Consider the following 26,529-nt stretch of genomic DNA (forward strand, 5'->3'; position numbering starts at 1 on the left):
TGTGCTATCCCTCCAGCCCCTTAGAATGAGATCCTTTATTACAAAGAATAATCTTAGGAGAGGCTGGAAAGCTTATGCAGCAGGACAGGGGCTTGTCTTGCACGTGGCCACCTTGGGTTCAGTCTCTGGAACCTCCTATGATCCCCTGAGCTGCACAGAGCCAGGAGTAGGCCCTGGACATTTCTGGGTGTGACTCAAAAAAAACAACCAAACAAACAAAAAAGAAAACAAAAAGAATTCTCCTAAAGATTTTTCACTGATGTAGGTAGAATACGAACTCAAGAAAATTATTCATATTTTAACGTAATTTACCAGTAAATTATAGCAAATTATAGCAAAATATCTGTTATGTAGTATATAATTACAAATTGAAAAGTTTTTATTTGTTTCTGAGCAATTTCTCAGTGATGCTCTGGTGCTACACCCAGCTGAGTGCTCAGGGGTCATTCCCTGCAGTCCCTGGGGAACCATGTAGTGCAGGGACCAAGCTTGGGGTTCCCGCATGCAAAGTAGTAGCCCTTTGAGCATCTCCCCAATCTTATGTTGTAATTTTTTCCCTTTGAGCTACAACCAGCATTGCTCAGGGGTTACTCCTGGCTCTGCACCCAGGAATTACTCCTGGTGGGCTTGGGGGACTATATGATACAAGATGCTGGGGATTGAACCTAGGTAAGCCATGTGTAAGGCAGACACCTTACCTGCTGTACTGTCTTCCCAGTTCTGACTTTTAATTTTTTAGTTTTTGTATATTGGGCCATATCTGGCAGTGCTCACGGCTTATGCCCTATAAAATATTTTAAAATATTTAAAAATAGTACATTGACAATTCTTTCTTTTGGGCCAAATGTGGCACTGCTCCAGCGCTGCTTCTGGTAGCTAGTTATTCAGATCCGTTCTTGGCTGGGTTCAGGGGATCATGTGGTGCTGGGTATTGAACTGGGCCTCCTGCATGTAAAGTGTGCTTAACCCATGCAGCGAGCTATCTGGCCAGAAATCTTTTTTTTTTTTTTTTAAGTTTTGGACCACTCTAAGTAGTGCCAGAGGCTATTCCTTTCTCTGTGCACAGACTGACCCCTGGTGGTGCTCAGGGAACCACTAAATTGATTACATGTTTGAACCCTGTACTATTTCTCTGGCCTCTCCCAAGAATGATTTTTGGTTTTTGCTTTTTGAGCCACACCTGATAGTGCTAAGAGGCTGCTCCTGGTTAAGTGCTTGGGAATTGCTTTTGGCAGTGCTTGGGGGGCCATGAGGTGCTGGGGATCTAGCCAGGGCCTCTGGCATGCTAGGCTCTACAGCAGCTCTTTGAGCTGTCTCCCCAGCTCACCAACAGTTCAACAGTTCTGCCCATCCCATCCAACCTTTTGGTGCCATACCCAGTGGTGCTCAGAAACCACTTATTTCTCTCCCCTTAAAAAAATAGAATGACTATGAAATATAAAGTTACGAAGTTTTTCAACTTCACATTTCCTGCCACTAATGTCCTCAGTTTCCCTCCTGCCCACCTTCCTTGCCTTGCACCTGCAGCCTACCTCTATGGCAGACAGTTTTCTTCTTTCTCTTTCTCTCTCTCTGTCTCTCTCTCACTCACCTTCTCTCCCTCCCTCCTCCCCCTCTACCATTTTCCTTTCAGGCACTGTGGTTTGCAATACTGTTACTGAAAGGGTTTCGTGCATGTCACTTTGCCTTCTTTCAGCACTCAGTTTTTGTTCAGAGTGATCATTTCCAACTATGGTTGACAGAGACCACTTCTGAGCCTGATGGTGCTTAGGGACCATAAGGTACTGGGGATTGAACCTTGGGATCATGCATGTAAAGCATATGCTCTGTTTAATCCTTTGAGCCATCTTCCCTGAGTTTTGGCAAACTTTGAGACAAGAGTTTTTCGGTATCTGTTTTTTAAAGCAAGAAGGCATGTTTTGTTATCATAATTAGAGACTATTTTCAAGTAAAGACAATATAGTCTAAGGCTGAAATTCGACATACACTGTTTTACTTTAAACCATGTATGATTATGATAATTTGGTGAAAATAAGAGTCATGTCGATTGTTTTAGAATATATACTGATAAATGATCAGACAGAAACATTTCATCTTAATACCCTCTAGTTATCTAGAAATACTTATACTAACTTATATAATTTAAAAATTGTTTTTTCAGAAAAATCCCTGGTGATAGGACTATCATTCTAGTTTCACAGAGTTTACCTAAGGCCAGAACTATAGTACAGCTGAGTAGGATGCTTGTCTTGCACATGGCCAACCTGGGTTTGATCCCCGGTCCCTCCTAGGCTTCCCTCAACCCTGCCAGGAGTGAACCCTGAGGGCAGAGCCAGGAGTAATTACACTGCATCGTGTAGACACTGTAGGTGTTAGCTTTGAATATGAAGTCCTCTGGGCTTTTCTTTTCTCATTTCACTATTGTAGCTGTTCAGGGTGGTGATCAGGGCTGAGGCTACTCCTGGCGATGCTAGGGTTGGGGGAATGAGGTTCCTTGGAATAGACACCACACTGAGCCTCACCCTTGACCCTAGACTTTTCATTTTTAACAATTTGCTTTTTGAATATGGCTAGATTTTAAAGATCTTGCAATAGTTTCTTTGAGGGCTTACCTGGGACTTCCAGCTGCACAGTGAAGTTAGCCTCTCCTGCTCTGTTCTTGGCGACACATGTATACGTCCCTGCATCTGAAACTCTGACTACTTCAAAGATGAGTGAATGGAAGCCCTTCTCAGACACTATCATTTTGTGAAATTCATCTGAGTAAACTGGTCTTCCATTTAGATACCATGACACATCAGGAACAGGCAGTCCACTCACCTAGAAACAAAAGAGATGACATAATTTTAAATTATTGCATAAATGGAACCCATGATTTATTTATGATTCTTAACAATTTTAACAACTGAATGGGTTTGTAATTGAAAATGCAAAGAAGAGCTTATAAAGGCATTTTCATTATTTACAACAAAACAGTGGAAGGATCAGGAGGTAGCTCAAGTAGTAGAACACATACCTGGTGTTTGCAAAGCCCTGCGTTCAGCCCCTGGCATCACATACCCTCTGAGCACTGCTAGATGTGGCTCACAAGTACTACTGACCCACGCCTGGCTGAGCTTCCTAAGTACTGTTTGGTTGTTGCCTTTACATTTTTTTAATTGAAAAAAGCTTAAAACTGAACTGTGGAAATTAAAACCCTTGATATAAATACAATATTTCAGGCTATCTCAGACCACTCGTAGCACTTTCATGCAGTTTTAGGCTCCTAAGATTTAAACAAGTTGAACATTTTTTTGGTCTGTTTTTGGTCCACACTTGGCGATGCTCAGGGCTTATTTCTGGCTTTGTATTCAGGAATCACTCCTGGTGGTGCTTGGGGAACCATATGGGATGCTGGGGATTGAACCTGGTTGGCACACCCTCTTCCTGCCTCACTATCTTTCCAAACCCCCAAATGGAACTATGAAAAACATTTGGGGGGCCTCACCTGGTGGTGCTCAGGGGCAGCTCCTGGCTCTGTGCTCAGGAGTGACACCAGTAGTACTTGGGGAATCATACATAGTGTCAGGGATTTGACCAATGCAGTCACCTTAACCCTTGCACCATCTTTCTGGCTGCTGTCTTGGGTTTTTTGCTGGAGAAGAACTAAGGTTGCAGTTTACTTTAGAAATTCTATTGTTATGATAGTTTCACTTGCATACATAAGTGATAGGCACTATTGAGAGCACCATATAATTGTTTATTCAGTTTTTCCTCTTAATAAATTCATGAGCTAAGTACATTTATTAGTTCCCATTTTATGCATGAGACATAAGCAGAGACATTAAGTAACTTGTCTAAGATTTTGCAACTGGAAAGCAAGCAGAGCCAGAATTCATACCCAGGATAAGTTGGCTCTAGATTATATATATATATATAAATATATACACATATATATATTTTAATTTTGCTTTTTTGGGTCACACCCAGCAATGCACAGGGGTTACTCCTGGCTTATGAACTCAGGAATTACTCCTGGCGGTGCTCGGGGGACCATATGGGATGCTGGGAATTGAATGCAGGTCGGGCGTGTGTAAGGCAGATGCACTACCCGCTGTGCTATTGCTCCGGCCCTTCTAGATTTTATATTTTTATCCACTCTTCTACTTGCATTTCAAGCTATGTAGCAAACTATAGAGAGGAAAAAAGCAGTTTTGAAATTCAGTATCCGATCGTTAATTTTCTCTCTTGTTTTGAAAACTCTTACTTTGAAGTCCATTCTGCAGAATCTTCCTTCTTCAATTGACATGTTCTCTGGCACTTGAATGAAACGAGGAGGGTAAAATTTCTCTTGAATTGCGTCTTGATCATTCACATCTCCCCTTGAAGATGGTCTACTTCTAAAAAATATTTTAATAATCACCATGCAGAAAAGTTGTTAATGTTCTTTTTTTTCACTCAAACAAAGCTTAACTATCATATTTGAAGCCTCATAGTCTCTTTGACCTGATGTGTAGTAACAATGGAGGGATCTTGGGGACTTAGTGTAGTGTGGTAGCATGGGCTTGCAGACCCAGATTAATCCCCATATACACACCCCAGCCCCACTCCCAGCCCACCAGGAATGATTCCTGACTGCTGAGTCAGGAGTAATCCCTGAACCCTGCTGCTGGGTGTGATTCAAAAACCCAAAGAAGAAAAAAAAGAGAAAGAAAAGAAATGGTAGCAATTTAGAAGCATTGCTAGAAATTATACATCTTTGTTTCTTATATATATATATATAGTATCATGAATTGATGAAACAACTATTTTTTTTTTTTTTGCTTTTTGGGTCACACCTGGCAATGCACAGGGGTCACTCCTGGCTCTGCACTCAGGAATTACCCTGGCCGTGCTCAGGGGACCATATGGGATGCTGGGATTTGAACCCGGGTCGGCCGCGTGCAAGGCAAACGCCCTACCCGCTGTGCTATATCTCCAGCCCGATGAAACAGCTATTAAAATGCAGAGTAGTACTTCATGGACATTGCTTATCAAGTACTAAGATTGTGTAACTAGAATTGAACTTATTTTATTTTAGTTTTTGGGCCACATCTGGCAATGCTCAGGGATTACTCCTTGCTCTGCATTTAGGAATCCCTCCTGGGAGACCATATGGAATGCTCGGGTTGAACCTGGGTTGGCCACTTGCAAGGCAAATGCCCTACCCGCTGTGCTATCATCCCAGCACCTAAAATTGAGTTTAGATTGCCATAAGAAAGTTGTTAGTAGAAATGTGGTCCTGGCTAATTAGACCAAAATATTAAAAGAGTTCCATTTAAGTTGAATCTTTGATCATCATATTGGACATTAGAAAATTCACACTGATTTTTGTAAAAGGTGTGTATGAAAGAGCTTTTATAAATACTATATTTTTAGGTTTACAGCATTTTAGGTTGCAAAATACATCTTTAAAAATAAAAGAAAATTTACCTTACTTGTGACATAGGAACTTGCAGTCGTGCATGTTCTGCATTGTGCTGCTTGAAATAAAAGCAAAGTTGGAATATTAAGTTGCAGTTGTTAGCATTAAATAAGGGAGGATTAAGTAATTGCAGTTGAAAGAACACTTCTGCTTTTGCTAGATTTTTGCAGTCATTCTATATACTTAGCTTGTGAGCATTTAAAATATAGTGAGTACACTAGGGCCAGAGAGGAGTACAGTGGGTAGTTTACCTTACAAACGGGTAGCCTGGGTTTGGTCTCTGGCATCACACATGATCCCCAGATTGTGTCATCAGGAGTGATACCTGAGCACAGTGCCATACATGTGTGTGTGTGTATGTGTATGTGTGTATATATAATATATACATATATATATACACACACACACATATATATATATATATATGTAACATTGTCTGTCGTCCCATTGTTCATCAATTTGCTTGAGCGGGCACCAGTAACATCGCCATTGTGAGACTTGTTATTGTTTTTGGCATATCGAATACGCCATGGGTAGCTTGCTAGGCTCTGCTGTGCGGGCGGGATACTCTCAGTAGCTTGCTGGGCTCTCTGAGAGGGACGGAGGGATCGAACCCGTGTTGGCTGCATGCAAGACAAATGCCCTACCTGCTGTGCTATCGCTCCAGTCCACATATATATGTATTGCACTACTATAATAGCCTAGCAGGAAACCCTTGAATTAATTGGACTATGTAACAAGTATTACTTAGGAAAATTAGAGTTTGAATTGATAGTAGTTTTCAGATGACCATTTTACAACAAAGTATGATGTGTCCCTAGTGTATTTGAAATGGGACAGTACAGATTGTCCCTTAGTAAAACAGGAATAGACATGAAGTCACTTGTGTTGGCAGTAGATACATGGTATTATGCCTACGTCTCAAAACCAACAGCAGTAAACACGTGTTACTTGGAAAATACTTCTCTTTTTAGCTCTTGGAATTCAATCCTGGTGAATACCATGGAAAATATGTGTGGCTCTAGAAAAGTTTTAAAAACAACATTAATTACTTCCTGATTAATAACAATATGTTTAAGCAGGTTTTTTTTAAGGATTCAAACTGAGCATCAGAAAATTAGTTTTATTATAGTATGAAATTAGGAGTTGAGGAAAATAAAATAGAATTAATTGAGTATATATTTAGTGCCTATTTTGAATAATTCACCCTGACACAGTAGGAAACAAATGAAAAATACAGTTCCTACCTACATATCTGAAAAACAGTATAGTAGCATAGAAAATTTTATTACAAATTATTTTGGATGAATATGTTAACAGATTTTGTCATTTAAAAAACTTCCCACAATTGGCAGCTGGAGCGATAGCACAGCTGGTAGGGCGCAACCCGGGTTCGAATCCCAGCGTCCCATATGGTCCCCTGAGCACCGCCAGGAGTAATTCCTGAGTGCAGAGGCAGGAGTAACCCCTGTGCATTGCCGGGTGTGACCCAAAAAGCAAAAAAAAAAAAAACCCAAAACTTTTCACAATTCTGTAATACACTTAGCTCATGGAACTCAGGCCTCTCATTTAAGTTTTTGAAGAATCAGAAACATAATACATTATTGACTTTAAATTAATATGTTGTGAATATTTCAAATTATTATTATATCTCCAGCCCCTACTTTGAGTCATTTAATACAGTAGGGAATGACTGGTGTCTTATTCGTGGTAGTACATAGTGTAGGGCATTTCCCTTGCATGTGGCCGACCCCGGTTCAATACCTCTGTCCCTCTCAGAGAACCCGGCAAGCTACTGAGAGTATCCTGCCCGCACAGCAGAGCCTGGCAAGCTCCAAGTGGCGTATTCGATATGCCAAAAACAGTAACAAGTCTCACATTGGAGACATTACTGATACCCACTCGAGCAAATCGATGAACAATGGGACGACAGTGCTACAGTGCTTATTCTTGGTGTAATTGGTACCAAATTCAGAATCCAGGTCATGGTAGGTATTCCATACTTAGTTGAACATGTGAACTCATGAACTGTTCCATAGTTCTTTTTAGTAATTTAAAGTGTTTTAATCTCTATTTTGTTATTCATTTGTAAGAGTCTGCTTTCTGTGAGTAGATCTGCTTGTATTTAACAAAAGCAAAAATCTAAAAACCAAAACAAAACAAAAAACAAAAGCAAAAATCTTTTTGTGATGCTTCCTCTTCAACAGGTCCGACTTTGGGGGGAGAAACTCCAAACAATAATAGTGAGTTTTTTTGTTGAAATATTGAATGTAATAAAAGTAAAGTGAAAGTAAAGTGAAATTTATCAGTTACACAGGCAAGGTGGGGGGCTGGGGAGGTGGGGGGTTGGGGGGAGGTATACTGTGATTCTTGGTGGTGGAATATGTGCACTGGTGAAGGGATGGGTGTGCGAGCATTGTACAACTGAGACTTAAATCTTTGTAACTTTACACATGGTCTTCCCTGGAGTTAATCCTTACTTGTATAGAATGCTTTTGTTCATCTTAGAATATACTAAATAGGTCTGTCATTTTGTAATTTAGCAGCTTGCTTTAATTACAAATTAAGTAGCGTTCTGCCTTCTCTCTCTTACCCTTCCTTCCCCTCTTCTCTGTTCCCTTCCTTTCTTCTCACTCTTTCTTGTTCTTGGGTAACATCTGGATTTACTAAAGACTTACTCTTGCCTTGCTTTTAGGGGAATCTGTGTTTTGGTTTTTCTTCTGATAGAGTTCATAGGAAGGTATGCTCTTCTAGGAATTGAACTAGGGTCAGTTACATGCCAGGAAGTGCCTTACCCCCTGTACTAGTTCTCCATTTCCAAGAGCATTTTTATTTATTTTATTTTTTATTTTTATGTTTTTGCTTTTTGGGTCACACCTGGCAATGCACAGGGGTTATTCCTGGCTCTGCACTCAGGAATTACCCCTGGCCATGCTCAGGGGACCATATGGGATGCTGGGATTTGAACCCGGGTCGGCCGCGTGCAAGGCAAACGCCCTATCTCTCCAGCCCCTCCAAGAGCATTTTTAATATAGGAATTTCAAAAGAGAATGTAATGTTTCATTAGTACCATGAGTATATTTTAAAACACTGAAAACATCACTCACAGATAAAAATAAATAGCTTTTGAGAGAAGGCTATAATTTGTTTCAGAGTTTCAACTATATATTTGTTAAAGATTTTCAATTGTTAATTTTCTGTCCATGCAGACATTGTAGAAAAACATTCTAAAAAACCCATGATGTTCAGATGAAAAGTAATACCATTAGCTTTCTAATGGTGTTTTTTGACTATGTGACTTTTGATAAACAGATGTCAGGACTGTCAGAAACTTACAAAAATAAAACACTTATAGGGATGAGAGTGATAGTACAGTGGGTAGGGCACTTGCCTTAGAGCAAGATAGAGCCCACGTGGGTTCTATCCCCGGCATCTCATTTGGCCACCCAGCCTGCCAGGAGTGATCCCTGAGCACATTAGGGTGTGGCCCAAAAGCCACACACACAAATATTTATATATATTTATATATATACTTATTCTATTCATCATGACCTCTCTTTGATATATAATGAAATATAGAAATTAGTGGTTTTCCTTTCAGAATGATTTCCTATTTATAAGCCTTTAGTTGAGCAGATACTAAAAATAACACAAAGGAAAAGTTCTTCAAGTAGATAAATCATTCTAACTTACCTGTGGTGAATCTTGGGCTTCACCGTCATTTTGAGCTTGAAAAACAGCAGCTGCATTCTGTGGTCCTAGTAATCTTCGAGCCATCTTCTCCTCGTATGTTAATCTCTTTAAAGAAATAAATCATTAAGGATTTAGTCATATGATTTACTAAAAGTTATTTGTACAGTTACTCCTTAAAACTGTAAGGAAAATACCAAGGAGAACTGTTGGATCTGTTGAATTATACATACTACTTTGCTTTAAAAATAGCTTTATTGGGCTGGAGCGATAGCACAGAGGGTAGGGCATTTGCCTTGCACACGGCTGACCCGGGTTCAATTCCCAGCATCCCATATGGTCCCCTGAGCACTGCCAGGAGTGGTTCCTGAGTGCAGAGCTAGGAGTAACCCCTGTGCATCGCCAGGTGTGACCCAAAAAGCCAAAAAAAAAAATAGCTTTTTCTTCACTTGGAGAAATTTTTCAGAGTATTTTACAGAATTTTTCAAAATTTTTACAGAAATCTTTACATTCCAGTTAGTTTGGTCTTTGAATGTAGTACTGATTGTTTCACTTTTTTTTGGCAGGGGAGACACACCCATCAATGTTCAGGGGTTACTCCTGGCTGTAGTTGGAGGGATCATATTGTGCCAGGGATTGAACCCAGGCAGATTGCGTGCAAGGCAGGTACCCCACCTCCTGTACTATCTTTCCAGCCTCATGTTTAGAGAGAACTTTCAGTTGAACACTGAATACTTACTAACTAATGGTTGAAAGCAGTGCAACTAACATGTTAAGTGTATTTGGACTAAAGGCCTATAATACTGTTTCAAAGATGAGCAGCAGTGTACATAGTATGTTACATAATGAGAGTTATAGCTATTTGTTTATTAATAACTTGCACTGGAGGCTATCAAGGTTATTCTTTCATTAGTTACTTGGTTATCAGACATGTTATGGAGAGGGTGGTGCTTAAAACAAAAATTTCATAAAATCATTTAGATTGATTTTTCTTTTTGTTTTAGGCATTCTGTTTTCATGGTAGGTTTTCAGGCATAACACACCTTCCTGAGAGTGACCAAGTCCCTATACTAATATACAAGTGTCCCCCCTTCATACTTGTCCTCTGACCAATCTTTTAGTACTGAAAACCAGAGATGATTTCATTGCAGAGAAATATGGAAATCTTTTATGAGATAAGAGAAATATGGACATAATTCTCATTTTAGATAATTCTATTCCTTACTGATAATATGGGTGTAGATCTATGAAACAAAAATAACTTTCTTACTGAGATTAGATTATACAGCTTAATTAGCTTTTATACAAAATAATCTCTCTTACTTGATTTCCATTGTGAAGAAGACTATCCTTGCATTTTAGTTTTCTCTCTAAATCTTGAATTAGAGCTTCTTTTGATCCTTGTATTTCATGGTCAGGAGTCCTTGGTGCAGGCTTAGCATTTGCACTTTGTGATGGTGTAGCATTTACAGACTGGCGAAATGAAGGTTGTTGATAGCTTTAAAAAGAAAAAGAATTTTAGGTAATTATGTACACCAAAACTATAAATGTTAAAACTTTTTAAAAAATGTGACTTAAACTATAATAAATTAAGAAAAAAAGTTAAAAAATTTTCATGAAAATAGTATGTACCTAAAATAGAATTGATATCTTTCGGGCACATTGTGCCACTCAGCATTGCTAGTATTATTAAAAACACCAATCATTGTATAAAATGATTATCAAAATTTTTTCCTTTTTAGTCTTGGCAAGTGAAAATAAGTGGCAGGAGTTATTATTTAGATTAGACTTAAAGAGAATAGCCTCAGAGAATTTTCTTCAAAGAAGTGACAGTAAGTAGCAGCTTTGAAAGTCCTTTCAATCTTAAAACTGAATTTCCCGGGGCTGGAGTGATAGCACAGCGGGTAGGGCGTTTGCCTTGCACGCGGCCAACCCAGGTTCGAATCCCAGCATCCCATATGGTCCCCTGAGCACTGCCAGGAGTAATTCCTGAGTGCAGAGCCAGGAGTAACCCCTGTGCATTGCCGGGTGTGACCCAAAAAGCAAAAAAAAATTAAATAAATAAATAAAAAAAACTGAATTTCTCAAGTTTGATTTGTGACTGACTGATACGGGATTGAGAGAACTGATATTTAGCATCTTTTGAGCTCCCAGTGATCTCATGTTGATAGTTTGAAATTGGTAGTGGTCAGAGAAATGCATAAATAGTACAAATAATTCTCTTTCTCACAGAGATGGTTGTTTAACTATTCACTAGAATAACCATTGATATTTAGTGGATATTCTGTTGCTTTGAGTAGAATCTGTAGCCCATGGTCTCTGACTTTATTATAGAATAAACTATTATTTCCAGTTTCTATTTATTTTGAATTCCAGAAAATCCAAGTATGGCATTATATAAAAAATAAATGTTCTGGGGCTGAAGCGATAGCACAGCGGGTAGAGCATTTGCCTTGCACGCGGCCGACCCAGGTTTGATCCCCGGCATCCCATATAGTCCCCCAAGCACTGCCAGGAGTAATTCCTGAGCTGGGTGTGACCCAAAAAGCAAAAAAACAAACAAACAAACCAAAAACCAAAAAATAAGTGTTCTGTAATAACAGTTTTATTAATGTTGCTAAAGTAATTTTTAGAGAAAGAATGGGGAAATTAGAGGAAGAATAATAAACTGAATAAAATTTGTGAAAAAGAAAGCAAATTTGAATAGCAGTTGAGGAATTTGGTGTATACTCTTATTATTATTATTATTATTATTAGGCTTTTTGGGTCACACCCAGCTGTGCACAGGGGTTACTCCTGGCTCTGCACTCAGGAATCACTCCTGGCAGTGCTGGGGGACCATATGGGATGCTGGGAATCGAACCCGGGTCGGCTGCGTGCAAGGCAAACGCCCTACCCGCTGTGCTATCACTCCAGCCCCAGTTTTTTTAAAATAGGGAAAATGTTTATTCAACACGTGTTTACTTACTGGAAGTGATCAAAGTCAGAAAGGCAGTAATGCAGTTAAAAAATAAAAAATATATAGACTATTACTTATAAGGTTTATAGTGTGTTTATATCAAAGGAACAAAGTGAGTTTAATATTTCATTATGAGAATTCAGAAGTATCAACTTTTAAAGTAACAAACACTTTAGGAACAATTAAATCTTTAGAAAATGACAATTATACTAACAAAATTAATCTTCCTTAATGGTTACAATGAGAAATATGGACCGATTGAAGAGTTTGTATTGTCATGCTTATTTCATGTAATAATCTTCAATTTTCTTTTAAAAATTCTTGCCTTCCCAGAGCTTTCCTATTAGTTGTACTACAGGATTGAGTAGTTAGATAGTACTGCATTTTTAGATATATTAATAAATCATACTTTTCACAGTGTTTTGTGCAGCTTTTACCAATTTATAGGGCCCTATGGGTGCTAGCTAATATGGGAAAACTAGCCACTACTCTCAATTACTGGTTTACCATCATTTTAAACATGCTTGATTACCCAGAAGAGGCAGCCTTCCTATTGATATATTCACGAAGTTAAATAGAAGAACTTGTAAGACTTGAGAGATTACATAGGGGTTAGGGTTAAGGTGCTTGCCTTCACGCAGCTGATCTCAGCTTGGACCTCAACATTGCATATGGCTCCCCAAGCACCAACAGGAATGATCTCTGGGCACCTAATCCAGAGAATCCTGACCACTGCTGAGTGTGACCCCACACAAAAATAAATACGTATATTTAAAATTTTTTGGATCATACCCTTTGTTGTTCAGGGCTTACTCCTGGCACTTAGGGATCACTTCTGGTGTTACTTGGGGGACCATATGCAGTACTTGGGATCAAACCTAGGTCAGCTGCATTCAAGAGAAAAGTGTCTTACCCACTGTCTATCTAGCCTCAGTAAAAAAATTATTATGGTGGTGGGGCTCACATCCGGTGGTGTTCAGGGCTTACTTCTGACTCTGCACTCAGGTATCACTCTTGGTGGGACTCTGGGAATCATATGGGATTTCTTGAATCAAACCTGGGTCGGCCACATGCAAGGAAAACACCCTCCCTGCTGTATTATCACTCTGGCCCCAATAAAAGAATTTTTTTTTTAGTTTTTTGTTTTTGCTTTTTGGGTCACACTTGGCAATGCACAGGGGTTACTCCTGGCTCTGCACTTACTCAGGAATCACCCCTGGCGGTGCTCAGAGGACCATATAAAATGCTGGGAATTGAACCCGGGTCAGCCGCGTGCAAGGCAAATGCCCTACCTGCTGTACTATTGCTCCAGCCCCAGAATTTTTAAGCTAAGTGTAAGTATGACTTATAGGTAGAGTTTTAAGTTTTGCAGGGTTAATAATGCAATTGTGGTTATTAACCACCAGATTATAATCATACGAAGGAAAAAAGATACCTTACTCTTCATCATTGGCATCCTCAACACAAAGTCTTGATATTAGAGATACTATCTGTTGAATTGTTGAGTGTTTTTTTGTATTTAATATGCATTGTTTTAAAAATTGACAGCATATTTCTCCTTATACTTTTAGATCTTCAGGTTTTTCTGTGTTAATTTTTAAAGTCTGATTTGTTTTGATGAATAGTCAATCACATATTTCAATAAACAGTGAGTTTCTTTTCTTTCTCTCTTTTTTTTAAAGATTGAATTCTCAGGTCAAAGTGGTAAAAATTCTGTCTTAACCTCATAGATACCCTGTCTCTCTATATGAAGTTATAGTACCTTATTTTTTAATGCCCTCTGCCTTTGTAACATTTTGTTGTCCTTTTAACATAAAACATGTTAAATTTTAAAAAAGATTTAGTATTATATAATTTTGTTTCTGTTTTGCTTGTTATGTTTTTGGGTCACACCTAGAAGTGCTCAGGTCTTTGCAATCAGGGATCATTCCTGGTTGGTTCAAGGGATCATATGGGGGTGCCAGAGATTGAATCCAGATCAGCCATATGCAAGGTAAGCACCTTATCTACTGTACTATTGCTCCGGCCCCAAATAATTCTGTTTTTAACTGCCATAAGATAATGTAGTATATTAAAGAAATCTAAAAGATGAGAACCAAGCCTGAGAATTACTGATATATATGTAGTGTCAGTAACTTTATACATTGGATATCCCTGTTTTTACCGGTGTAGGGACAGATGACTTAAGTGTTAGGGCCTGGCATCTACTCATATTTATAAGCTATCGTTATACTTTCACATTGACTCATAATTTTTAAAAATTTTATCACCTAAATCTTAGTTTTGTTAAGGTTCAGAAAACAACATCAGTAAGAAGTGACTGCCTAAGGTTTGATGAAAAGCTAATAAAGCCTTTAAACTTTTCTAGATCAGAACCCAAAGATTATTTTAGGAGATGGGGAGACATAAGTTCTTCCTAACAATGAGGGAGTTGTGCAGAAATGTTCAAAGGGCCAGAGCTTTCCACCCTGTGCAGTTGGACATGGGTGGGTATCAAGTGGCTATGGGAAGATTAAAAGAATTATCTCTGGTTGCTGAAAATGGAACAGCTAAAGCTGGAGCTTTGATCTTTGGTTTGGGCACCTCTTATGCCTTAATTTTTTATCCTTTCCATTTTTGCCTTTCTTCCTGTCTTATTTCTCCATATAGAGCTAGGTACATAGCTGAGGTCCAGAAACATTTATTTGATAGCTTTCCTTTTTTTGGACAGAAACTTGAAACAGGATCGAACGATTAAGAAAAGTATTATAGTCAAAAAATTGTTTTAGATTTAAAACTATATGGGAAATTTAGAAATAATTGAAAACTAAATGAAAAAGCTTTCTGGATAGGTTTCATAAAAATTTACATTGAGTGATAATGGGTATGTAGAAATTTGGGAGGACTTTCAATTCTTGAAGGTATCATTGTTTCATCAAATCTATGGCAATACCATTTTTGTAGGCTAAATAGTTAACTATTAGCCATTTCAAATGGTTCGACTTAGTATACATTCTAACAACTGTTTTTATCTTTGGTTTTTATTTTAAAAAATACTGAAAAGGTTTCTTTGCAAGGTGAATTGCTGTGCTCAGATGCTTCAGAGTTGTCACCAACATTAAGACTCCCTAGAAAGACCGGCCCCTAGAGAAGACTGAGGGAAATTAGCAAGACTATCAACAAATCTGTTGATAAGCCTACAATAAAACATATTCCATCAGAGTTTTCCAGATGCCACTGATTTAATTCTTTGATATTCTAGCTAGCCAAGAAACAGGATAACTGATAGCCCTAAGTTTGCATAAGCACAAAGTATTTAGTTCATGTTTTAAATAAGCACAACCACTATGCCCTTCTTCATATCAGGTTCTCCTAGGACAGTTTTAGGACTACGGAAATAGTTCATGCTTGCATAAGACTGCAGGTAATCTTTGTATTTAGATCAACCCAACCAGTTTGAACAAAGTGATTTTCAGCACCAAGAAAATCTTAAGGTCACAGACCTTTATTTATTCAAGCCTTTCTTATGTTAGTTAGGAAAGTTCATACCCTGTAGTGTTTGCATTCCAGATTTTCTTTTTAGCTAATTGAGTATTTGGATTCAGAGAGGAAAATAGTACGAACAGACTAAGACACTTTTCAGTGTCTTTTCATCTTTTGCTTAGGGAGAGGAAGCCCTAGCTTACGAGAACGGGCAGGTGTTCTTCATCTTAGTGATCAGATTTACAGAATGAAGAACTTTTCGGAACTACTTGGGTAGTTCACTGAACTTGAAGTTAGAAGTCTTATTTTGGGTTCAGCTTTTCATGGGCACTGGGGAATGGGTGAGATGACTCTTAACTGTCAGGTCCATGATTCACTGTGTTCCAGGAGAATTGTGGAACGAGACTTTGAAGTTATAATGCCTTTTCAGTTGTGGAAGAATAAACCAAAGCATACCTCCTTCCCTCAATATTCCCCTTCCACGCCTATTTTTATTAAAAAAAATTCATTTAGGGACAGGTAGATGGCTCAGAGAACTATACCACATTCTTTGTACCCTGGAACCACACGGTTCCCTGAGGGAGTGATCCCTGAACTCCTTTGCACGTGTCCTCCCCATCCCCACCCTGCCTTGTCCTCCCCCGCCCCCCCCAAAAAAACCCCAACCAAAACAAAAAAATAATCCTCACTTACTTGTAATCCACAGTGGAAGGGGTTTTACTGCTACTGTAATCGGGCTGTGATGGTAATATGGAGCTGAGGAAGCTGGCTGGGGATTGGTTGTAAGTCGCTGTTACCCTCTGGCCAGGGTTGGGGCCTGCAGGCTGCTGAGGAGATGCAGGGAAAGCAGAGGAGGACATAGTGATATGAGAGCTCACTGTTGAGGAGGCAGAAAACCTTTGCTCTGTGCCCTGGCTTGGCTGGATGATGATAGAAGACTGTTTGGTCTGGCTGGAAAAGCTGGAAGTTTCAGGTCCAGGAGTCTGCACTCTGGAGCCACACAGGTTTTGGGATTGGATGAAGTGTTTTGGACGTTCGTAGTTAAACATGCTTGGCTGGAGTACAGAAGAAGCCACTTTATAACTATGGTGATTTGCTTCCAGAGGGATAGGGTTCCAGATTTGAGACTGCACGCGTGGGATTACAGAAAGTTGCGAGGAATCAGAGACCTTGATCTGCCGCTCCTCGTTGAGTTCCTGGGAATCACGTGCTCCAGGCTCTGATGGGATGACTTTCTCTTGAAGAATATCGTTCCTTGTAAAGGAAAAAATAACTTAGTTACGTTTGCGTAGATATCAATATTGTTGGATGTCTCTAAGATGTTACATTTCCCTCCCATTTTGGAGCTGTGTGTTTCTAAGTTTATTTCAAGATAGGACTTTACTGCTCTTATCTTCCCCTTCTTTATTTCTCTCTTTGCATAAAACTCTTTTAAAAATATTTATTAGTGTATCTTTGTTCAAGTGATTCTCTGTTCTTTTGGGTGCTGCTAAGTTTCCTCCCAAGCAGTTAGGTGGTCTGGAGGCTGCCCCTGTTGATTCTTGCCCTACCTAGCTGGATGATTTAATGCTTGGGCCCAAGATGGTACAGAAGTATTGAGGGCCTCAGAGGCTACACCTGATAGTGCTTGGGGGCCACGTGGTTCTAGGGTTTGAACTTGGATTCTTGTGCTTGCCTGTGATCAGTGAATGTGAAACTGTTTCACTGGTCCCATCACAGTGAAACACAGTGAAACATCTTAAAGCATGTCCATGGACTTCAAGATATAGAGGCACAAAGGTTGAGTTTGCCAAATAGTTAGATAGGAGATGAATTTCTGTGATGTCACTCAATATATTAGCTTTTGCTGAGACGGTACATAGAGTTTCATTAGCCACAAAGATCAAATTATTTAAAATCAATGGCAGTTAAATATGTGATAAATCTTCCCTTAAAATTTTTGGTACATTAATGGAAATGTTAAAAAATGTAGTTTTATGGAAACGGGGTCCTTGAATAACATCTCATTTAATTTAGTTCAATGTTTCTTTATTTTTAATCAGCATTATGATGAAATGATGTTGACTAAAATAAGGTTATTCAAGGACTTGCTGAAAACATCAGCTTCTATTCAGTTAGAATTCTTTCCATTTCTCAGCACAATCAATGAAAAAACTTCTGGTATACCAGATACTTCATATCCTGATGATATGTAATAAATACGGTTTTGTAAATCAATGGAAGTGACGTGCTTCTTTTGTTAAAAATGTCAGTATTTTGCTCCTTTACCGTTAACAATTTCATAAAGTAGAGTTATAGAACATCTGTAGTTCACTGTTGTCAACTTTGAGTATATCTTTACTATTTATTTCCCGGTTTTTCCTTTCTTGATTCCAAATTGGCCATTATTCCAAAGTAGATACTAAATCAGAACTTTTATTGATTATGCTCCCTGCTTATGGGTTTTTATATTCTCTTAGTTATTTATAGTTTTTCTTATATTACTTTTACCTGTTAACTATGTATTTTACACTAATTTGGAAGTTGTTTTCTCTTCTGAAGTTCAAACAAGAAGTACGGAAGGAAGTGAGGCAACTGTGAAGTTAGTCCATGTCTCACCAGGAAAAGATAGGTGCCATTTCTCTTAGCTCTGCATTTCTCTTCTAACTTCTAGGGTATACTCCTCTTTTTTTCTTGGGTTAATAATCTGCCATTGCACTCAGGCTCAAAAGATTATACTTGCCTCAATTTCCTCCACTAGTATCTAAATCTAAGCAGGGTAATGTTTGGGCTTTATGTAGAGTATATAAAATGTAAATTATAATACTGATTTTGCCTTTATTCAGAAGACAAGGTAGGATGGGAGAATTAGTTTGGTATTAGAGTGCATGCTTTGAAGCCTTCAACTCTGGTTTCATCCCTAGCACCACATGATCTCTTGAACATAGTCGGATATAACCCTGGAGGTCCCCAAACACTTCCAGTTATACCCCTAAGGACCTAGGCACTGCCAGGCTATCCCAGATGGTCCCTGGAACCACATGACCCGACTAGCATCGCATCTTTGTATCCTTGAGCTCTTGCATTGAGTTGCCTGACTGGCTGAGAATTGGGTGTGCCCCTGTCTCCCAAAAGAGAGCACTGTTTGGGAGTTCCTCCGAACAAGAAAGATTCTTTTGTAAAAGAGCACTTAAAAAGCTAGAATTTTTACTTTCAGCCTCATAAAGGCAAGCACTTTAATTTGCAGTATATTTTATTTCATTAAAATATGCCTTTTTGGACTCTCCTACACTGCTGGGAGGAATGCCGACTGGTTCAACCCTTTTGCAAAACACTATGGACGCTCTCAAAAACTTAGAAATTGAGCTCCCGTTCCACCCAGCAATACCACTCCTGGGAATATATCCCGGAGAGGCAAAAAAATATAGTCGAAATGACATCTGCACTCATATGTTCATTGTAGCACTACTTACAATAGCCAGAATCTGGAAAAAACCCAAGTGCCCAAGAACAGATGACTAGTTAAAGAAACTTTCGTACATCTACACAATGGAATACTATGAAGCTGTTAGAAATGATGAAGTCATGACCTTTGCATATAAGTGGTTTAATCATGCTAAGTGAAATGAGTCAAAAAGAGAAAGACAGACATAGAAAGATTGCAGTTATTCGTGGAATATAAAGTAACAGAATGAGAGACTAGCACCTAACAATAGTAGAGATAAGTACCAGAAGATTTGCTCCACGGCTTGGAAGCTGACCTCACATTCTGGAGGAAAAGGCAGCTTAGATAGAGACGGGAACACCAGGTAAAGTGTGGTTGGAGGACCCGCTTGGGATGGGAGATGCGCGCTGAAAGTACACTGTATATCAAACACGATGGCCACTCAACACCTCTATTGCAAACCCAAAAGGAGAGAGAGAACAAAAGGGAATGCCCTGCCACAAAGGTGGGATGGGGTGGGGGGATGGGATAGGGGGTGGGAGGGAGGGATACTGGGATCATCGGTGGTGGAGAATGGACACTGGTGGAGGGATGGGTACTTGAGCATTGTATGACTGAAACACAAGCACGAAAGTTTGTAAGTCTGTAACTGTACCTCATGGTGATTCACTAATAAAAAATTTTTAAAAAAGTAATTGGAATTCAGGAAAACAGAATTTAGTAACATTTTTCATATACACAAAATATTATAGTTTTCAAGGAAACAAGATCTAAATAATTTGTATTGGTCAAGAATAGTTGAATAAATCATTTACAAAGTTTGAAATAGTTAAAAAAATAAAAATATGCCTTTTTTTGGACCCACTTTCAGTGTGCTTGAGATCATGTAGTACCAGGGATCAGACTGGCTCTCTAGTATGCAGAGTATGTATGTCATCTCTATGAGCCATTTTTTCTTTCTTGAGTGAATTCTATTGGTTTTTTTTTTTTTGGTTTTTATTATATTGGTGTGGAGACCACACCTGGCAGTGCTCAGGTCTTATTCCTGGCTTTGTGCTCAAGGGATGATATGTGGTGCTGTGTATCTGTTGTGTGCAATGCAGTGACTTAACACTTGTACTATCTCTCCAATCCCCTCTGGAGTGTATTTTAGAAATGGGAAATAATTAGGTCTTTCTCTAGAGAAACTTTAATTAGATTCTCTCTCAAAAAAAACCCTAAATGCCCCAAAACCAAAAAAACCAAACCCCCAAAAATCTAAAACACTAGTTCTAGTATTTTTAGGCAAGTGGTTTTGTAGTTAAGGATTTATTATATTCCATTTTTGAATCCAGAGTTTGATTCCTAAATTATTTTTTGAGCAGGCGAATTTATTTACTTATTGTTTTGTTTTTTGGGTCACTCTTGGCTGTTTTCAGGGCTTATTCCTGGTTCTGAGCTTATGCTTCACTCCTGGCAGGGCTTTTGGGCACCATAATGAGGTGCCAGGGATTGAACCCTGGTTGGTCGGTTGCAAGGTAGAATAGTACCAGGAGAGAATTGTACCAGCTGTACTGTTCTCTACAGTCTGAGTAGGCAAATTTTTCAGATACATTTCAATCACCAAGAAATACAATGAAACAAATAACCAGTAAATACTTTTCAAAAAGTTTCCTATTTTTCCTTACACTTTTATGAATTTTAACTCTCCTGTATATTTTTTATGCGCCTGCATGATTAGCAATTACCGAGCTTTTTAAAAGCTCAATTTAAAATACATTCTGTTGAAAGTTTAATTTTTTCATGACTTAGTAAAATTCTATTGATACTCAAAAATTTTTGTTATGATTATAGTTTTGTTCAACACTTTGATTCTACACTAGATTGTATTTTACTATCATTTTATTTAAATACTGTTATGTTTTAAAAATTTAAAAAATAAAATAGCTCCCTATTGAAAATTACAGCATTTTCCCCATTACAGCCCAGACTTGCACAAAAAATTGAGAGGATATTAGAGGATATTTGGAAACGATAGGACATCACCACAATAATAGTCAGACCAAGTAGCCTTTTCAAGGAAAAATGATGACTTAAAAATAATGACACATAACTCTCTTTACCATTTCTTAAGTTCTTTTAGCTTCAATGAAATGAATAGATCACTTTCTTCTCTAACATTTATATAATACCATTGCCATGTTGTGGCTTTCAAACTTCATCTGAAGATCACCTTTGTATTAATTCCTTTAATTTGAACAAAATATAAGAACAAAACCCTAAATTGTAACAGGAATAAAGAAGGGACTTACCTGCGGTTTCAGAGTGCCAGCTGGGTTTAACCAGCTAGAGAAGGGAAGGAAGAGCCATCCTCTTCCCTCACAGACTAATCTAGTGGCTCTGTGCTAAGGGTTATAGCGCCAGTGACTTTTATCAGCTGCCAAACAGTGACATCTGATGTGCTTGCCTGTCCTTCTACCTATGCTGGCATGTCAAAGTAAGAGTCCACAATCTAAACAATATCTCAGATGTCTTAATGATATTTAAGAAGTGGGATTATACATGCTTCTCTTGCAGCCTCTATTTTAGATCTGAATTTTGACTATAAGTTTTAGCAACAGAAAAAGGAATGAATTGGAAAATGGGGAAAATAAAAAAAAAACCCAGAAACAACCCTCATTTTCTTTTTTGTGGTGGAGACAATTCTTAGATTCTTCTACTAAGAGGGAAATAGCATTCTATGACTGGTATTCTGTATTGTAATATTTCTCCAGAAGTATAAGACCAGTGAGGGATGACCTTCAAATTGGCTTGCATTTTATAGGATAGTTCTTCACTTAAAGTCTTCTCCAAAAATAAAATAAAATAAAATAAAATAAAATAAAATAAAACGAAGGCTTCTCCTCTTCCCTACTCTTGTAAAATGGGCCTGGGAGTCGAAGTGTGTTTTAAGGAAAAGGAGAAAGTGACTACAGTGTGGTCAAAGGCAGGAAAGGGTCATGGTGATGTGTCACGAGGAAGCTGGAAAGTCATAAGTTAATCTCAGCAAATTTTCTCATTCTGTATGGCATGTCTCCTTGACCTTGTACTTTGTTGCTGTTTTGCTACACCTGACTGTGCGCAGGGCTTACTCCTGGCTCTGTTCTTAGGGATCACTCCTGCTGGGAGTGACCACATGGTGGGGTGCTAGGGATTGAACCCAAGTTGCCTGGCCCACTGTGCTATCTCTCCAGTCCCTGGCCTTGCACCTGTATTCTAAAAGAATTTTAAGATGGGAAACAAATGAAATGAGTAATCTAAACAACTGGGGCTCTTTTCTGTAAGTTCTTTCTTTGATCTCCGCTCGCTCCTAATATTCACTCTTTTTCCTTTCTCTTTTTATCAAGGAAGCCATCTTTGTATTTATGTTGCATTTTTGTATAGGCAAATAAATGCTGAGAAAGAAGGCTGCAGGTCGGCAGATGTGATGGAGCAGGTTAAGGTGGCTTGAGAATTAGGCCAGTCAGAGGAAATTATCACCACTTGCTGACTTTAGTTTTGGTATGCTTTTGTTGTTTAAAGCAGGGTTTCTCACCCCAGGGTATTTCAGGGAACTCTCGACCTGGGTGAAAATCATGTCAGTGTGTTGGCTACTGCATGAGACTAGGGGGTCACAGAAGGAAGTGGGACGTGAAGGAAACAGAGGTGACAGGAAAAAAAAACAGTTGGAAAAGGTTGAGAAACACTGATTTAAAGCATATCTCTTTATTCCCTTTCCTCATGTGTACTTCAGTCTTGATTTATCATGTACATTAGGTTGCAGCAAATAGATATTTGAGCACTTCTGACCATATAAAAATCTTCACAGCTGACCAGATTAACATTTGGTGTTCAGAAAGACTGATAATTGCTGTGTGGGTACCCAGTCTTAGTGGAATAAGCATACTAGTCTTGAGGAGTAGTTGTTTGTCTACAAAGTCATATTTTAGAAATCATCCAGAGTATTTCTCAGTGGTTTTCAAATTCCACTTATAGGAATAGAGCCTTTCAATGAAATTAGGCATAAAATGTAAATGCAAGTGACATAATAAAATCACATGTATAACCAATATATTGGGCATTTACTTTGAGTAATGCACTATTCGAAGCACTTTAAGTGTGATCTATGTGACTGATACTTGGTTTTTCTGGAAGGGAATAGAATTTATTTAGGACAAAGAAGAGGAGATACTAGATGTGAGGTCTTTTAATTCCTAAAACTTTGACATATACCCTTCTACCCAAGTAGAGAAGAGTTCTAAGACAAATGGTTAAATCCACACCCCTCATTTGAAAGACAAGTTCTAAATGTATTACATTTGAGGAAGAATTTTAGTTCCATTTACTCCCTGCAACCCCCCTCACCCCCATTGTGGAGCTTTTGGTGCTAAGGGCTGAAGGGGACTCATACAGTGCTTGGGACTGAAACCAGAACCTCAAAGATGCAAGGCTTTTACTCTACACCACTTGCTCTACCTCCTCAGCCTTGTATTTACTTTCCTTTTTAAAAATTACCATCACACTGGGGGCTGGAGCACAAATTAACCAAATTAATTTAATTAACAAATAACATTTTTACTATTTGACTGCACTGTTGTTTCTTACTTCAGAAGAATATTAAGATTGAGTCAAATGCAAAAATGGTTACTTCAAATCACAAGTGCTGTAGTGGGGTTTTCATATGATATGTAAAACTTCAGTAATCAACACATACTGACCTGAAATAAATAAAATGTTCCCCATTCATTAGTCCTATAATCTTCAAAGTGGTATTCTTTCACTCAATAGACATAAACACAACTCAAGAAACCTCAAATATCAATATCTTTTTAGTTGTGCTAAGTGAATGTTCAAGAATGCCAGTTTGGGGCTGGAGAGAGAATAGAGTGGGTAAGGCACTTGCTTTTCGTGCAGCTGACTCGGGTACAATACTGGCACAATACACGCCTCCCAAACCCCACTAGGGGGATACCTGAGCACAGAACTAGGAATAAGTCCTGATCGTAGCTGAATGTTCCCTCCCCCCATGCTGATTTATTAATTATTATTATAGATATTTAATCTAAAATTTACCTGAAGGTAAAATTAGGATGGTAAAGTGTGTACTGGATTGTCTTAGATACTGTTAGAATAATTTGGCTTTTTTTTTTTTTTTTTTTTTTGCTTTTTTTGGGCCACACCTGGCATTGCACAGGGGTTACTTCTGACTTATGCACTCAGGAATTACTCCTGGCGGTGCTCGGGGGACCATAAGGGATGCTGGGAATCGAACCTGGGTCGGCCTCATGCAAGGAAAACACCCTACCTGCTGTGCTATCACTCCAGCCCCTAGAATAATTTTTTAAAATAACCTTTATCCGGGGGCTGGAGTGATAGCACAGCGGGTAGAGCGTTTGCCTTGCACGCAGCCGACCCGGGTTCGAATCCCAGCATCCCATATGGTCCCCTGAGCACCGCCAGGGGTGATTCCTGAGTGCATGAGCCAGGAGTGACCCCTGTGCATCGCTGGGTGTGACCCAAAAAGCAAAAAAACAAAACAAAACAAAAAAAAACCCTTTATCTACTTTAGATCTTTGTGTTGGGGAGAAAGGACTGTGGTATATTTTTTTGATTTAAATATTATCTGTTTGGCAAATTCACTTGCTGGGTTATCTTCCTATTTAAACATTTGTTCTCTAAATGCAAGGATTTTATCTGTATCCTAACTAAGACTGACCATGAGGAAAACCTGTGTCACAAAATACTTTACTTATTTGTACTGAAATAGGGCTCTAAATCCTTTTGGGAAAGGATTTCACTTATTCAAAACCAGGTGCCATTTTGGCATTAATGATTCTTTTCCTTCACTAAGTGTCTGTAACAAACCCTTATGTAGATCTACTCACATGACTTACTATTTTAGTCATGATGAAATACCTGATGGGGAGGGTATGAGAGAAAAGACAGTGAAAGTGATTCATCTGAGTACACGCTGTCAAAGGGCAGACGCTTAATCGCAGTCACTGTTCTAGTTACAGAACCAGGAATATTTTTTTAAAAAAAAGAATTATTCTGTCCTTACCGTTGTGCTTGTATCTTGCAAAAATTTTCATTGGTGGTGCAGTGAAACTGGATCGTATGTTCAGTGTACCTAATTAGTGTAGGAGTAGTTGGTGTAAGGTTTCTTGGACTGTCATTTGGATTTTTATCCATTGAGTAGTCGTCATTCCTCCCGGGAACGGAGGCTGGTTTTGGAGTAAATTTCTTCATGAGGAGAAATTTCTTCTGGGAGGCCCTCTGATTTCTCTAGTTCTTTTCCTTCTGAAAAATGGAATGAAATGATAAATAAAATTCCTATTAAAAATAGAATGGTTTTCACTATACTTTCTCTTTACTTTGATTACATGCAGACCCAGCCTCATTTCTTGCAGTGCATTTGAACTCCCCAGAATCTTCTGTGATAATCAAAGTAGAGATTTCCTTTGGAAAGGGAAGAAGTTTTCTTCTTTATCTTGTGGGTGAAGTAAAATCAAATGCAGACCAGTGAAAGAAATATCAGATGTGATTTTGATCACATATCTACATATTTAAATACAGCATGTTTTTACCTATAATACTCATCTTTTTCTTGATTTGCATAATAGTGTTTTTCCTTTCACCAACTATTAATGGATTGTGGCTCCTAATTTCACTTTAAATTTTCTAGTCTTAGCCTGGTGATTAGGCTGTTGGTAAACAACTAAATTATCATGACAAGATACTTTGTAAAGCTTGGGGTTGGGGAGATGGCACAAAGGATTGAAGCACATGCTTTAGTGTGCTGCAGTGTGTCCTGAGTTTGATCCACAGCATCACATGCTATCCCCCAACACCAGGCTGGGTGTGGGCCACCCCTACCCCACCTCCTTCAAAAAGAGAAAGAATTTATAAAGCAAATAACCACATGAAACCTTGTTTGGGAAATTTTAGAGGATTTTTGGTCTGTATATTTAAATCAGAATCACATGGAACCTATAATCATATGCAGCAAATGCACAAGCACATTATGTACTTACCCTGATATTTCTATAACATATTTCAAGGGCAGTGTCAGAGAGACATTTTCTAATCTGGATACCTAAAAGAATGAGAGAGAGAAAGAAATTCTGTCTAAATCTCATTGGGATTTAATAAAATTTAGTTCATGTGTATCATATTTGCATTAAGATCAGCAAGTTGGTTAGTTACAGATAGCAGGTCAATCCAGAATGTCTGAGTTCTTGACTGTGGATACTTTCATATTCTCAATTTAAAAAATACTTATATTTACCTCTCCAGAAGAGGTGCTGATTTATTTCCCAAAACAATTATTCACAGTTCATACACTAGTGTCTTGATACTGCTAAGACATACCTTTTTTTTAAAGACATACTTTTTATAATAAGAAATCAGGGACTACAGAGATAATACAATGGGTAGGGCATTTACTTTGCACATAGCCAACTGAGCCTGCCAGGAGTGATCCTTGAACTCAGAGCCAGAAGTAAACCCTGAGCACTGCTGGGTATGCCCCCCAAACAAACAAGCAAACAAAGA

General features: G+C 38.6%; 1 protein-coding gene across 3 annotated transcripts in view; it reads right to left on the bottom strand.

The window, feature by feature from the left end:
* MYOT (myotilin) overlaps positions 1 to 25,153 on the bottom strand; it is a 28,806-nt gene extending 3,653 nt beyond the window's left edge. The window contains exons 1-7 of one of the 3 annotated variants that reach the window (XM_055142827.1): positions 25,037 to 25,153; positions 16,248 to 16,808; positions 10,457 to 10,631; positions 9,137 to 9,241; positions 5,452 to 5,501; positions 4,247 to 4,379; positions 2,613 to 2,820 (exon numbers count right to left, since the gene is read on the bottom strand). In XM_055142827.1, the coding sequence (XP_054998802.1) occupies positions 2,613 to 2,820; positions 4,247 to 4,379; positions 5,452 to 5,501; positions 9,137 to 9,241; positions 10,457 to 10,631; positions 16,248 to 16,603 (1,027 nt within the window). In that variant the 5' untranslated portion in view covers positions 16,604 to 16,808; positions 25,037 to 25,153. Of the gene's footprint in view, positions 1 to 2,612; positions 2,821 to 4,246; positions 4,380 to 5,451; positions 5,502 to 9,136; positions 9,242 to 10,456; positions 10,632 to 16,247; positions 16,809 to 21,269; positions 21,327 to 25,036 lie in introns of those variants that run through there. The other 2 variants (XM_004609888.2, XM_055142826.1) reach the window with 2 other exon arrangements.
* Positions 25,154 to 26,529: the final 1,376 nt, after the last annotated feature.

Source organism: Sorex araneus, chromosome 6, assembly GCF_027595985.1.
Source record: "Sorex araneus isolate mSorAra2 chromosome 6, mSorAra2.pri, whole genome shotgun sequence".
Taxonomy (NCBI): Eukaryota; Metazoa; Chordata; class Mammalia; order Eulipotyphla; family Soricidae; genus Sorex; species Sorex araneus.